This window comes from Balaenoptera acutorostrata, chromosome 13, assembly GCF_949987535.1.
Source record: "Balaenoptera acutorostrata chromosome 13, mBalAcu1.1, whole genome shotgun sequence".
Classification (NCBI taxonomy): domain Eukaryota; kingdom Metazoa; phylum Chordata; class Mammalia; order Artiodactyla; family Balaenopteridae; genus Balaenoptera; species Balaenoptera acutorostrata.
In genome coordinates this window covers 16,224,513-16,238,957 of record NC_080076.1, presented here as the reverse complement: position 1 = coordinate 16,238,957, position 14,445 = coordinate 16,224,513, and the positions used below count along the sequence as shown (strand labels likewise).

Genomic DNA, 14,445 nt, shown 5'->3' with positions numbered 1-14,445 from the left:
TAAAAAAAAAACAGCTGGCTCCTTGGCTCAGATTTTTCTTCAGTGTTCTGATGGGACAGAGACCCCTCTTTGCAAGTCAAATGTTGGGTATTTTATCTATACCCCAAACTCTCTTTTTAGCCAAATCACCTGTTTGGTTTTTTCCTTCCCAAAACACAGAAGAAATTGTAGAGGTGAAGGCACTGGGATCTGCACATCATTTCAAAAAAACTTTTTCATTGGAAAATAAAGGCACAGAATCTGGAAACCCCACAAAAACAAATCTATACCTTAGCAAATTATTATAAGGCAAACACCCTTTTAATGAACACCTAAGTCAAAAATCAGAAATTTGTCAGGGACTTCCCTGGCGGTCCAGTGGTTAAGACTCTGCGCTTCCACTGCAGGGGGCGTAGGTTCAATCCCTGGTCGGGGAACTAAGAGCCCACAGGCAGTGTGGCCAAAAAAAAAATCAGAACTTTGTCTATATGCCTTGACCCAATCAGAGCCTTCTCCCTCCCTCCCCCCAAAGTAACTACTATTCTGATTTTAATCACTTCCTGTGTTTTAAAAAAATAATTTATCAAACCCAACTGTGCAGGCCTAGACACTATGGTTTAGTCTTGCCCACTTGAAAAAACAATACGTCTTTTAAGCTGCTTTTAACCTGCAGGTCGCTGCTCCATTTTTCTTAGAATCTACCCGCTGAAGAACCCAAGGCATTGGCCCTGTAGAGTTTCACACGGTTGGGATTTTGCTGACTGTACACTCATGGTGTCGTTCAACATGTCTGCATACCGTTTTATACTATGGGGCTGGCCACGGTCCAGGACACCCGGTAACCTACTTCTGAGCCAATGTTTATTTGGGCAGCTGTCCCATGTTCTTTTTTGAACAGAACAGATGGCATCAGCAGTAGTGAGAGGAAGTTAAAAATGAACGGACAAGCCCCACACCAGCACAGGAGCAGCAGTGAGGAGACCCAGGGTTTAGGGTCTGGCCTGCGCCTTGGGCTGACACCGCACCTCTCTGCCAATATCGGCGTCACGGTGAGAATTAAATGGGATCCTGGATATAAAACGGCTTTATCAACCGCAGAACGCGACATGTTCTACTAGGCGCCTTTAAAAATGCGTTGCTTCTTGTGACGTTCCTTGAATGCCAGCTTTAGCTCAGACTTGACACAATGCACTTGCAGGAGAAATCAGTCTAAGGTGGATCAATTCCAGGCCAACCCCGGTGCAGGAGAGTTACCGGAGTACTAACAAGTATTGTTATTGGATCTGTGTGTAGCTCTGCCACAAGGGCTTTAAGGGTAACATAAAATTTTCAACTTCTTTGTAACATTTCTTCTTTCATGGATTGTAAAACACTGCGGGGAGGTTAAGGGAAAGCCAGATGCTGAATTAGCAACTGAATTTCTGAACTAGTGAGAATTAGCGTCACTGACCCTAAAGAACATTCAGTCTGGAAAGAGCTTCCCCATAGCTCTTGGATAATTGACTCTCAGAGAAGAAAACGGAGGGTAGCCTTAGGCCTTGACACATTCATCAATTGCCTCCCCCAGGCCCTATGAAATGGGCCTATGAAATGCAAACTTCTTCCATGAACCCTTTTTCAGACTCGCTCAGTAAATACTAATATCAATCCAAGTTCAACGTGAGGATATCTGTGTGGGACGTATTATTGATAACTCTGAATTTATATTGATATACTTGCAAGGTTTTCTGCCTGGTCTCTCTATTGGATCACAGGCTATTTGGGATCTGTACATCGTACACATATATGCCTCTGCTAAAGTTGCTAGATCTTCCCCACCAACGTACCAAGGGCCTGCAAAGCCATTTATCTTCTCAGCCTATTGACCTGCCTGTTTCCCTGGAAGCTGTGGATCTCATTAGGGGCTGCCTGCATGTTTGTTGAACACATGAAAAGCAATACCGTCTAATCTTACCCTGCCGCCCTTTACAATAACTAAATGCCAAAGTTAAACAGATTATATACACCTCTTTGATGTACTAAGAGCCTTGAGGGGAAGCAATTAAACAAACAACCCAGCAAGTTTATGTTTTACAAGCATAAGAGCAGTTTCTGAGTTGCCGACAGACTGGTGAATTCACTGACCTTAGGTATGATAAACACCATTGACCCGGGCACAGGACAGTTGCTTAAGCTTTCAGGGCACTAGGTGCATCCTGGGGGCATTACTCACGGCACGGCAACGTTACCAGAAATATCATGCTGTCAGGCATGCGTGGGAGCCTGACAAAGAGAGTAAGTTCTCACCCTTGGTGACACCGGGTATCTGAGCAGCTGCTTTCTGAGGTGTGTGGAGCCCAGAAAGCACAGGTCGTACCTTTTAAATGTGAAAAATAAAGCCGCTACAGAAATGCATCACCAGTGATGAACGTTTATAGAGGAGACGTTCTCTACTGATAAAACATAGGCAAATGATTCTACCGTATTCTATTCAGAACTGTGTAAGGGCCACGTGTCTGGATGTCCATTTCCCAAAAAGTCACACTAGTCGTACCTCATCCTCTGCTTCACCATGTGCCCCTCACCTAGCGGTCTATTTTACTAGTCACCTGATCAATCCCCTGCCTTCGTTGTTCTGTTGAGCTATAGATAATGAGCTCCCAAGGTGGGTGGGCAAAGCGTCCCAGTCCAAACCTAGTTGGCACCAAGCTCAGGGAATACGCAGTGAGGTTGTGGATGACATTTTCTTGTTTTCAGATGTTCCTCCACTTTGCCCCCACCAGGCCCTCCTTTCGTCTTACACGATCGTTTCTAACACGCCCGGCACGTACCTTCTGCTTCAGCTGCAGGACCGTCTGCTTCATCTGGTGAAACTCCTTGCACGCGGCGCAGCAAGTGCCGGCTCTCACTGCGTTCTCCGCCTTCTCGTCGTGCCCTGAGAGAGAAGATGGGCTGGGGTCTGCCTGGGAGGCTGGGGGGACATCCAGACCCAGGGAGACCGTGTCAGGAAGGGCAGTTCCAGGCGGACTGGTTGATGCCGAAACGTGCGAGGGATGCGGGCTGGCGATTTTACAGTTCCTGGGTCGCTGACAGCATGCCCGGGGCAGCGGGGACACGGGGAGGGGCCCCCGCTACACTCTGGGCTCAGCTGTTTCCACTTAGGCATCCTAGCACCTTCCTCTTTCATGGTGAAAAAGTCAACAGTGGCCCTTTTACCACGAGCCAGGCTCTATCAACCTGACATGACTTACACTCTCTTCCAAGGGCCAACGTTCACACGCCGTAAATTATCCCCCAAGCCCAGGCACTGGGACTCGGGTGCAGGGCTCACAAAGCTGGTTTTTGTCACCTCTGATAATCCAGCTGTTCAAAGGGAGCACGGCCAGGCCAGGCAGGGTCACAGACCAGGGCCGGGCACTGACCTCCGAGGAGAGGTAAAGCCAGATGGAAGATGCTCCAGGCACCCTGGACAGGCCCATCCAGGGCCCTAACGGGACAGGCACAGGGCAGGGTCCCAGTGCCATCTTGTAGAGCATCAGGAGCTCCGTGGGCTTTTTGTAAAATCATATTTCTCTAGGGAATAGGTGAGTTAAATGGTGACATGATCCCGTATCCACACAGCCCTCAACCTACTGGCACCTAAATAGGGCCACACAAGCGTGTGCTGGGGACACTAGACAGCTGAGGTCATTTGCTACAGAAGAGCAGGTGCAGACTCCCATAGGCCTTTGTAAAAGACGGTAGCTGTGCAGTGTGGGCCCAGAGGGAGTGACAGGGGGAAGGTGACAGTTTGGTCAGGGTGGCGGCAGGACAGTCTGACACCCAGGTGAGTGTCAACTCTACCTTTGAAGCCCTTTGGTGTTGGGCCAGGTGTCCTGTTGGTGTGACACGTAATAACCACTAGGATCTGGAGGGTAGCTAGGGACAGTCAAGTGACATGTCTCTCTAGGTCATTTCTTGTGCTTCTGGGCCCACGTGTTTTTTTTTTTTTTTGGACCGTGCTGCACGGCACGTGGGACCTTAGCTCGCCGACCGGGGGTTGAACCCACTGGACCGCCAGGTAAGTTCCAGGGCCCACATGCTTTTCTTCTTACTGTCCTCTCTTCTGGGAAGCCTCCTCTGCCGTCTCCACTTGTGGATTCCTATGAGCTACTAAGACCCAATTCACGGGTTGCCTGAGACCACCCTCCCCATACACAGAGACAGCCCTGTCCTCTGAAGTCAGGCAGCTTTTACCACGCGTCTCACTCAGATGGTGGGAATCCCGGGCTTCCCTACAGAGGAGCTTCTCGTGCATGTGCCACAGGGGGAGCTGCCCAGGAACTGGAGGAACTGCTTCTTGGTACCTCATACAGTGGATGCTCAGAGTTAGTGAAACGGAACATTACAGGGTGAACTGTGTCCCCCCGCTCCCCAAGCAAGTGCAAGTGATGAAGTCCTAACCCTTCAGGGCCTCAGAATATGACCTCATTTGGAAATAGGGGCCCTGCAGATGTAATTAGTTAAGTTGAAGGCATACTGCTGTAGGGTGGGCCCGTAATCCAATATGACTGATGTTCTTATAAAAAGGAGAAATTTGGACACAACAGGGAGAAACCATGCGAAGATGAAGGCAGAGGTCAGGGCGAGGCAGCAGGAGCCAAGGAATGACAAAGAATTGTTGGCGAAACAGCAGGCGCTGGAGGAGAGGCCTGGAACGTTCTCCTTCACAGTCCTCAGAAGGCGGCAACCCCGCTGACACCTTGATCTCAGACACATAGCCTCCAGAACTGAGACAACACACCTCTGTCCTTTAAGCCACCCAGATGGTGGCACTGTGGTTATGGCAGGCCTAGGGAACGGGCACACGGGAGGAGGAGGTGGGCATCAGGAGAGCCTCACGCTCGGGTGATCCCTCCTCATGCAGCCCCAGCTGCCCTCTCCAAGGGGGTCTGTACCTGCCTGGTGGTCTACACGGTGACCGGTATTTCTGCTCTTTGGGAGGTGAGGGCACCCAGGGGCAACCTGGCAGTCGAGATCTCAGACCCCTTCCCTGTAGCACGGGGTGGCGGTAGGGGGCCCACTGGCCCTACCCCTCCCCGCAGCTGGTGGGAGGCCTGAGGCTTGGTGTGCACACACGCTAGGAACACGCTTCTCAAGGCAGCAGGTTGAGGTGGGCGAAGCAGTGCTCTGTCTGGTTGAGTTGCCATAAGCAACATTGTGATTCCCGAATATACAGACTGCAGCTTAGGTTTTCAGCATGTGATTGGGAAAAGCACTTGAACCTCTGGGAAAGAGGCAGCTTCTTTTTAAATCCTTCCATGTGTGTGTATAACATAACAGGGGTGCCTGGTTAATCCTCATCTTCTAGGCTAATTCTGTCCCACCAGGAGCTTCCCCACCTCCCCGGCCTCTCCCCACCTTCCACCACACTCAACCGGAAGCCACGGGGGACTGTTTCCATTCACACCGCAACTGTGTCACAACGAGCTGGGTTATGAGAAAGGTCTTCGCTTGGAGACGGTGAAATGCAATTTAAGGGCATGGCCTCCAGGGTCACAGTGCGAGGGGTGCATATCCCAGCTCTGTCACTACCTAGCTCAGGGACCTCAGGCAAGTTATCTTACCTCTATAAGCCCCAATTTCCTCAACCATAACACTGGAATAGTAAAACCTATGACACAGGGCTAGTGCTATGATTATATGGGGGTGATGCCTGTGAAATCCTTGGCACAAGGTCGGGTTCTAGTAAATGGGAGAGGGTGCCTGGCAGTCTTCAGGCCCACCAAGCCCTTTGAATTCTCTTTGCCTGGTAAAAGGATTCTTCAAGGATTCTGGGATTAACACAAACAACAGAATGAGGGAAAACTGAGGTTCCGTGACGTCTGGAAATTATTAACTGATTTGGGTTTAGAACTGAGGTTTCCTGAATCTGAGCCCAACACCTTTTCTACAAATCAGGCAATTTCCTTTAGGCTCTTTATCCTCATTTAATGTACCATTTACAACCCCACTTGCCTATGGAGCTTGAACACATCTGAGGAGAACAAGAGTTATTTAGATTGGTCTCCAACATAATAGTGACACGAGGGAAGTGTATGCAAGAATACACTTGGTGGTAAAGGACTGAAGCTTTACCCAACTTTGGTTGTACTGATGATAGACAACGGTGGACTCCTGCATATGTAGATAACCCCAGCTCTAGGTTTGTTAGGTTTGAGGACAGCTGGGTGACATCCGTCTCTCCCAACCTAGCATTCTTTCATTCTATGCCATCTACTGGTCAGTATATGCAACCCTATCTCATAACCCATCTACCAATCTCACCCATCCCATCTCCCCACCCACTTCTCTCTCTCATCCATTTATCTGTCCATCCACCCATTCACCTATCCATCCCTCTCTCCCTCTTAGCCATCATGGAGCATCTGCTATTCACCAGGCCCCATGTGAGGCACTGAGAATGTAAAATAAATGAGGATACCTGTTCAGTGATTTGAGATTGGCCTTCCTTTTAAGGAACCAGCCCTGCTGGCAGAGCCAGGCCATCGTGAACAAGAGTTAAAAGCCCATCTGTCCATTTCTACTTTTGTGTACTCAGCTCAACTTACCGAGTGTTGGGATGAATAAGGCAACTTGATATTTTCATGATAATAACCTCTTTACCAGGTTCTAGACTCTATTTCATTTAGATCATGGAACGTTAGAATTGATACATCTTTAGTTCAACCTCCTTTACAGATAAGGAAAGTGAGACGCAGAGGAGGACAGTAATTTGCTTTAGGTTTCCCAGAATGCCGCGTGCAGAGGACGAGCACTTACAGGGCCTGGATCTGGCACTGTCGGGGCGCGGTGAGCCCGCTATTGGGGGTTCTGCTCAGGACACTTGAGAGCCGTCTGGCAGGTGGGCTCCAGGGCAGTAATTCTCCGTGTGATCACTAGACGAGCAGCAGCAGAGCCTGCCTATGGGTATCCGTTCTCAGAAACCCAAAATCTCAGGAGCGGGGCCTGGTGCATCGTTCTATCAAAGCCTCCAAGTGACTCGGAAGCATGTGCAAGTTCTATCAAAGCCTCCAAGTGACTCTGAAGCACGTGCAAGTTCCAACAAACCCTGCTCCAGGGAAGCAGCTCTGTTGAGCAACCTCTCACCTGAAAATCCCTGGCCTGTCCCTTCGCGGAATTATCAAAACACAGAGAACAAGGGTAACTTTGTCCAAAAGCCTTCTGAAGCTCCCGTGGACACAGAAGAACAGAGCAAGGACCACAGGCTCTGGCGGAGTCAGACGCTCAGGATTCGAACCCTGATGCTGCCACTGCGTGCCTTTCAGGTTGCAAGTCACAGCTTCTGTGACTGCCCGTTCCTGGAACGGTAGAACGACAATGACCCCATCACCTGTGGTTCCTGTGAGGCATGAAGGAAATAACCCCTGGAAGTTCGCAGAGCAGTGCCTGGCATGCAGCAAGTGCCCCATAAATGTTAATATCATTGTCATGGCTGGTATCACTGCTTATTAAGCTCCCTACGAAATTACAGATGGGGGGAGGGCTCTCTGCACCATCCTTTGGAAAGAACTTCCAGAGAGTTTGAAGACAAATAATTGTGTGTGCAGACCTGGCACATGCCATCCATTCTGAATTGGGGTTCATCTATCCTGTTGCAGTACAGGATACAGTGACGACAAACGTGGAGCTAAAACAATCTTGCCTAGGCTACATTAATAATTCGTTTAGAAATCTGGGTAGACATCTCTGACTTGGCATATCTTCTGTCCTCTCCACTCATGATGTGGTCATCCGTCTCTGACCGTGACCGTGACCATGACCATGTTAAGTGAGGCATCGCTTAACATTCTGCTCCAACTCGTTCAGATTTTAGAGGTGCAATATTATTGACTAGCCACAGGGGGTCGTGTAGCTCTAATTTTTACTGATGTTGAGCAGGCTATACATCGTTAAGCGTTAGAAACAGAGTTCCTGAGATACCATATTAGTAATATTTAACCAACTTAGGAAAACTAAAGAATGTTCTCGACATATTTCATACGGGCAGTCACCAAGCACATTTGGTTTTAAGAGTTGATTGTGCACATCTGTGCCCTGGTGGTGGTGTTCAACCCTGGTGGTACATCACCACCACTAGGGACAGTGGCGGGGGTGAGGGTTTAAAATTCTTGCCAACCACGCTGCACGCCACCCGTCTGGGGGTCACAACAAGGGAACAGCATCAGCCTTTTTAAAGATCCCCAGGTTGAGAATGGCTGACCTATGGATTAGTAGAGCTTGAAAGTTACATGAAACACCTGGCCTTCCCTGAAATAACTGATGTTGGGGGTCAAGGTCACTTTATCAGAAAAGAAACAAAAGTTGAAAAACAGAGACCAGAAAGCTAATTACTACGGAGCCAACATATCCTTAATTTGTCTCTGCGTCAGCGCTACAGACGCCCTGGGGTGCCTACACTGGCTCCAGACATATATTTGCAAAGACGAAAAAATGCAAGTGATGGAGAGTACCCTTCCTGCCCACTAGCCAGACGGCTTGTGTCCCCGCGCCCGTGGGCGCATGACCACCTTTCCACGGGCAGAGGCCGTTCTGAGGCCAGCCCTGCTGCTGTCCACTCACTTCCTGAATGAGCTGACATTGTGTTCGATGTAAAATTCCTCTCACTGGAATGTTACAGACACCAGTCAATGCAAAGGTAAAAAAAAAAAAAAAAAAGGGAGGGGAGGGGGATTTAGATCACGTGTGCTTGTACTCCAGCATCATTATCTCTTCTTGAAAAAAATGACTGTGATGAAATATTGGGCTTATTAATTAATCTAGAACGGATGAAACTGCGTGGCTGGCCTCTGACGTTCCAGATGCAGGGCTGGTCCAGCCCCCTAACTTTCCTTACTGTTGAGCTGAGTATCTGGATGTTAATTATTCATCTTTTAGATACTGCAGGGAAAGTTCTCAGTTTAGAAGGTGCTGAGGCTGGGCATGCCTTCGAGTCTTGACACTCGCCTAGATAAAGGACAAAGAAATGAAAACCGCACAGGGACTCATGGGGCAGGCAGGGCTTCGGCTACTTTTGCTGATGCTCAATCACACCAAATTGTGAAAAAGATTTGTGATAGTAAAAGGGTCTTCAGAGCTCACCTAATCCAACACCTTTGTGTCTACACAGAGGAGGAAACTGAGATCCGGAGAGCTGCCCAATGACACCCAGCTGGTAAATGCTGAAGCAGCTCTGGTTACCAGCTCTCCTACCTTCCAAGCCAAGGAAGTTTCCATTGCATCACAGCTGCTGCAGAGATGAACCCAGGACACTTGCTTTTGTTGCCCGAATCATCAAAACCAGCCCCCCATCTCCTCAGGGGCCATCACTTGAGTAACGATTCTAACGTTCAAGGCATAGAATGTGCCTGTCCTTTCCCATAATTTTAATTACGTGTACGAATTACTCCCCTCAGTCCCTGACCCCCGACGCCCTTGGTTACTGGTGTTGGAATGTTTTTCTTAATAAAACACTAAAACCAAACGTGAGTCCTCTGTGCCTGTGTGGTGAATTCAGTAGAGAGCAGTCACTGAAAATTAAATACTGAGAAATTCTAGAATGCTGCTGCTGCGGGTGCGGCAGTTGGGATACAATAGAAACAGTGGGACTGTTCCAGTTTTTAAAACTATGTGGAGACTTCCCTGGCAGTCCAGTGGTGAAGACTCCACGCTTCCACTGCAGGGGGCGTGGGTTCCATCCCTGGTGGGTGAACTAAGGTCCCGCATGCCTCGCAGCACGGCACCCCCCAACCCCCCCCAAAAAAACACAAACTATTTGTAGCTGTGATATCTGGAAGAAGATGAGGAGGGAGGACAAAGAGGAGAGAATTCAAAGCCTAGGCTCATCTGTGCAGGGAGTTGAGGTGTTACAAGAAAGCTCAGCGTTATAACCACTAGACGTTCTTACTGATTAAACAGAAGGACATTGCCCGTTTAAATCACTGTAAGCAGGAACAAACTCTCTCTCTGGAGGGCAGAGTGGAAGAGTATCGGCCTGTTTTCACTCATTAGCTGCTCTGTAGTCGGCAGCCAACAGCTCCCCGCCTCTGGCTTTGGCTGCTTCATCTGGCGATGACAACGTCCTCGCCTGAAAGTCGACCAGATGACTTACCAACTTTGGGCCCCAGGGCTCAGCTCTTTGATGCTAATAAGTTAGAATTTTCCTAACTGTATTTTTCCGGACACCGTCATCTGTGCGATGCTTTGAAGTGTTTCTTCAGAAAATAATTTTGGGAAGTTCAGGTTTAATAAAAATTAACGTCTTTTAATGGCAACCTCAGAGCTTTCAATGCACTCACATTATGAATCCCTGCAGAAGTTGGTGCAGTAATGCATTCTCCCCCGAACATCTGAACACAGAACCTTTCAAACAAAGAAAGACTAATTCACACCTCCCAGGACCCCAAAGTCCTATAGACGATAACATGGGGAAATGCTGTAATAAATGGTTGATAAAATATGTCTTTAAATGACAGTAATAGTACAGAAGGTACAAAACCAATTAATATTTAAGAATGCTCAGATTTTTTACTGAATTCTCAGCCTTAGAAGTCAAAATGGTTATCACTTAAATTCTTGACCTCTTATACTGAAAATTTTGTGTGTTTGGACATTTTTTAAAGAAGTACAATTCATCTCTCAGGAAAGGAAACAGAGGAGTGTGGTCCCAGGACCGACTCAGCACAAGAGACTGCTAATATCAAAGCTGCAATGGGACCTTCCCATGCCCCGGCCCTTGGGCTGGGCTCCTCTCTGGGTCCACACTGCCCAAGAGCGAGGCAGGGGGTGAGCATGTCCCACCAAGGCCCACCTTGTCACTGCCTCCGGCTCAGACCCATTCCTGGAGTACCACACAGTAAGCAGGGTGACTTCAGAGGGATGACATTGGGGAAACTAGGAATTAGTGCAAGAGGTGGAGGCCACCTGAGACCAAAGAACAAGTAGATTCAGTGTATAAAATCTTCCCCTAGGCTCTGGAAATTCCATCCGACTCCTGTGGTCTCTGCTAGTTAAGGTCAGGTCTCCGAGCAGACCACTCTACCCCACCAGGTGGGAAGTGCTCACGGGTGGCCCGGTTCCTACTATTTAGAGATCCCTACCGTCTAACCCCACCCTGAGACTCAGCAGTTGTTGCTGCCACCTCTGCGGTTTCCTCTAGATTGGGTTGCTCAAGGCTGCCCTTCACGCCCAGGTAAACGGGATTTCACCTGAATAGAAATATGCGGCAGAGACAACAGGGTTACGGGCTTGAGGACCCCTCGGTTCAAGCCCACGGAACTCCCTGGCTTGGAGCACAGCTGGAAATCCAATTCCAAAATGAAAAATTAGAAAGCTGCTTTCTTCTTGCTAACTCTCAAGTCAGCCCACCACTAATATATCAGTGGCTAAAAATCTGCATCTCATTTTTCAGTGAGATTCTTCCTTTCAACGAAGGACATAATCTAAGAGGTAAGTTACACATCCCCCTCCCCCAAACCTTCTCCACCATGGGACAAAAGTGAACTGATTTTAATTCTGAGTAATAATTAAAAAGTGGTCTGAAAAAATGTTTTGAAAATGTCTGAAAAATGCCCAAAAGACTGATTACTGCTGCTTTTAAGCACCTCTGGGCGCCCAGGTCCCACATGCTTCAGGTTTTAAAGAGTGTCACACTAAGCCCTCTGAGTCATTCCAGTGACCCCAAGTTGCCCAAGCCTGAGCTGACTGCAAGCAGACCTTTCGCGTTACTTCTAACATATGCTGGCTTCCTCATGACTCAACCCGCTTGCTCTTCAGGATTTGCTTTGCAGTTTTTCCGTGTGAGACAGCTGGTCCCCAGCTGTCTGCTGTCCTCAGCTGATGGCAACGGCCTTCCACCCTTTTGTGAATCTCAGGTTACACGGAAGAACCGCGATCTCTTGAGCGCCGAACAGTTCGGGTCCTTCCATTCCCCTGCGTTTCTTGGTAGAGATGATTTGCCCTGGGAGCCCCCTCGCCACCCAGAGGTGGCCCAGGCCCAGCTAACCTCTCCCAGCAGACGACAGTGGTCCTGCCACTTTCCCCTCCCGAGGAGTCAGAGCTGAACTCTGAGCTCAGGAGGATGACAGCAGCTTCCTGGCCTACAAGGGTTGGAGATACAGGAATGCCCTTTCCTTCTTCCCTCCCTCCCCTCCACACTTAAATAAGGCAATGACCCAACATTCAAGCTGATCACATCCCTAAGTGATCAGACATCTCGGCTGAATCTGGTCAAAATAATGTAAAGCAGCTTCTCAAACGCTGTGAAGAAAGGCCAGCTTCTAAAAGTTCTCCACATCAGGGTGGACCGGGCTTGCTAAATGCAATAAAAATGAACGACTGGAAAGTGTTTCTCAACACCCTCAACTTCTGTTTTTTTACCTGAACATGAACCAAATAACAGCTCACGGGCAGGCACGGGGCCACAGACTATACTATCAGTAGCGCTGAAATGGATTGCTGCCTTACACAGAAGTGTTTCCTGTCTTTATTCAGCCCCCCTTTTTTTTTCTTTGGGAGAACCCAGTGTTTCTGGCCTCATCTCTGCTCCTCCTAGTTTGGTCTCAGCTCGTAACTAAGTTCCACTGATCTGTCCGTGAGCACACCGCACCTCCACGCTTGGTGCAGAGCTTCTCCCAATACAAGACCAGCTCACAAGCCTTGCCGCTAGCAGGCAGATCTTTCACTAGTTCTCTAGGGGTTTGACCTTCTACCTTTCTCTTACCCAGATCCCACCTACCATTCATACAAATGCCCCTTCCTGCCCACTGCTTCCTGAGGAAGCCTATTGGGTTTGCAAGTGCCTGCCTGCCTGCCCATCCCTCCCTCCCTCCATCCAGTTAGGGGGACAATTTCACTTGCCCTACTCACCAGTGTCGTTGGGGTATTTGTCCCCCTTGGTGCACGTCCTCCCGTCGTCCTCCTGGATGTAGCCCTCCCGGCACTCACAGCGGTAGCTGCCCAAGGTGTTGATGCAGATGTGTGCACACAGCGTTTCGTTACGGGTGGCACACTCGTCGATATCTGGGTTTGAACCAAATGCAGAGAACACTAAGACAGTTTCAGAGAGATCACTTTCAACACAACAGGCGACCTTAGGCTTGGCCCTTCTGTTAAAGTCTGCAAAGGACACTCTGCCAGACCTCCGTCACCGAAGCCTGGAACAAAGCAGGAAGCTAGAGATGTGGGCCATTCATGACAAGAGCACTTCAGGCAGTGTCACCGTGGTTACAAACTTATCAGTGATGGGGTTCCTGGTTGTGGCTTTCCCACCGCCAAGTCTCGTGGCTTGGTGCAGGCACTGCTAGCCTCCAAAGTTCTCACTATAGAACATGGCAGTGAAGCCTGCCCTAAATACTTTTGCAGGGCTCCCTGGAAGAGGAAATGAGATAACAGATGGCAATACATTTTGGAAAACGACTACAGTAGAAATGATTTCCTGCAAAGACCCTAGTGTGCCGAGGGTTTTTATGTTCCCTTTACGACCAGAGGATCCTAACAGCATGGTGGTGACCTAAGGCCACTAGGAACGGCTCCTTCCCACTTAGGAGACGTGATGATACCTGGGAAAAGCCACTTCTGATAAAAGAAAATAGTCATAATGGGTCTAACGGAGAGCGTTTTCCCCAGGAAATTTCAGCCCCATCCATGACCCAAACAGACCCCTCCTGAGTGGTGGAAATGAGCCACGACACCATCAAACAAGTAACCAGCGAAAGTCCACGTGAACCGTGCACATCACAGACTTGCTCCCCTACTGAACGGGTGGAAACAAAGCCATTTCCCAGCAGGGGAAGAGAAGGAGGTCCAGACCCATTTCCCGCTCACTGGCTGAAGATACCGGGTGGCGGCCAGGACACACAGCCCCAGACTGTGCACATGGGGCCAGCGGACAGAGCCCAACCTCGCGCTCCAGGATGCCGACCACGTCCCAGCCACTCCCTGGACAGCCTGCCTGGGACCCTCCCCTGGCAGGCCCTGTGTGCCCACGAGGGGCACGTGGTCACCTGGATGTTCCCCTGGCAGTTCATACCATGCATACTATGTCACCCGTAAGCTAAGACATCACAGTTGGCACCTCCTCTGCAATTCCTCGGGCTGACCACGTCTGTCCACGTGCCCCTGCCTCCAGCCTAAGCGCAAGGCCGCCTCTACTGTCCACAGGAGGAAGGACAAGGTTGAAGGGAGAGAGAAACAGGTGGGACTCTCAGCCGACTGCTCGTGTTGCTGGTCCCCCAGCCCCCCAAAGAAAAGAAGCGGGTCCCAGAGCCTCCACAACTGAAATCAGAGCCCTGGCACCTGGGCCCTCGGATCGCGGTACACACGGGTTTACCGTGCTCTCTGCAGGAGAGCCCATGGGTCCCCCTCCGTTTGCTTGGTGGTCCCAATTCCATTCCTGTTCAGTGGGAGGCGCCTTCCCAGGGGCCACTGGGGAGAAACCAGGAGACCTAACATCTAGAACTTCTCTTAAAG

At 49.6% G+C, this 14,445-nt stretch overlaps 1 protein-coding gene across 6 annotated transcripts in view; it reads right to left on the bottom strand.

Annotated features, from left to right (window-relative positions):
- Positions 1–14,445, bottom strand: part of CCBE1 (collagen and calcium binding EGF domains 1) — a 241,519-nt gene that overhangs the window by 17,993 nt on the left and 209,081 nt on the right. For all 6 annotated transcript variants that reach the window (XR_009005008.1, XM_007191995.3, XM_028168972.2 and 3 more), the window contains 2 exons: positions 12,844–12,996; positions 2,790–2,893 (listed from right to left, as the gene is read on the bottom strand). Coding sequence is in view for 5 of the 6 variants with exons in the window: in XM_007191995.3 (XP_007192057.1) it covers positions 2,790–2,893; positions 12,844–12,996 (257 nt within the window). In the remaining variant the exon portion in view is untranslated. The remainder of the gene's footprint in view (positions 1–2,789; positions 2,894–12,843; positions 12,997–14,445) is intronic.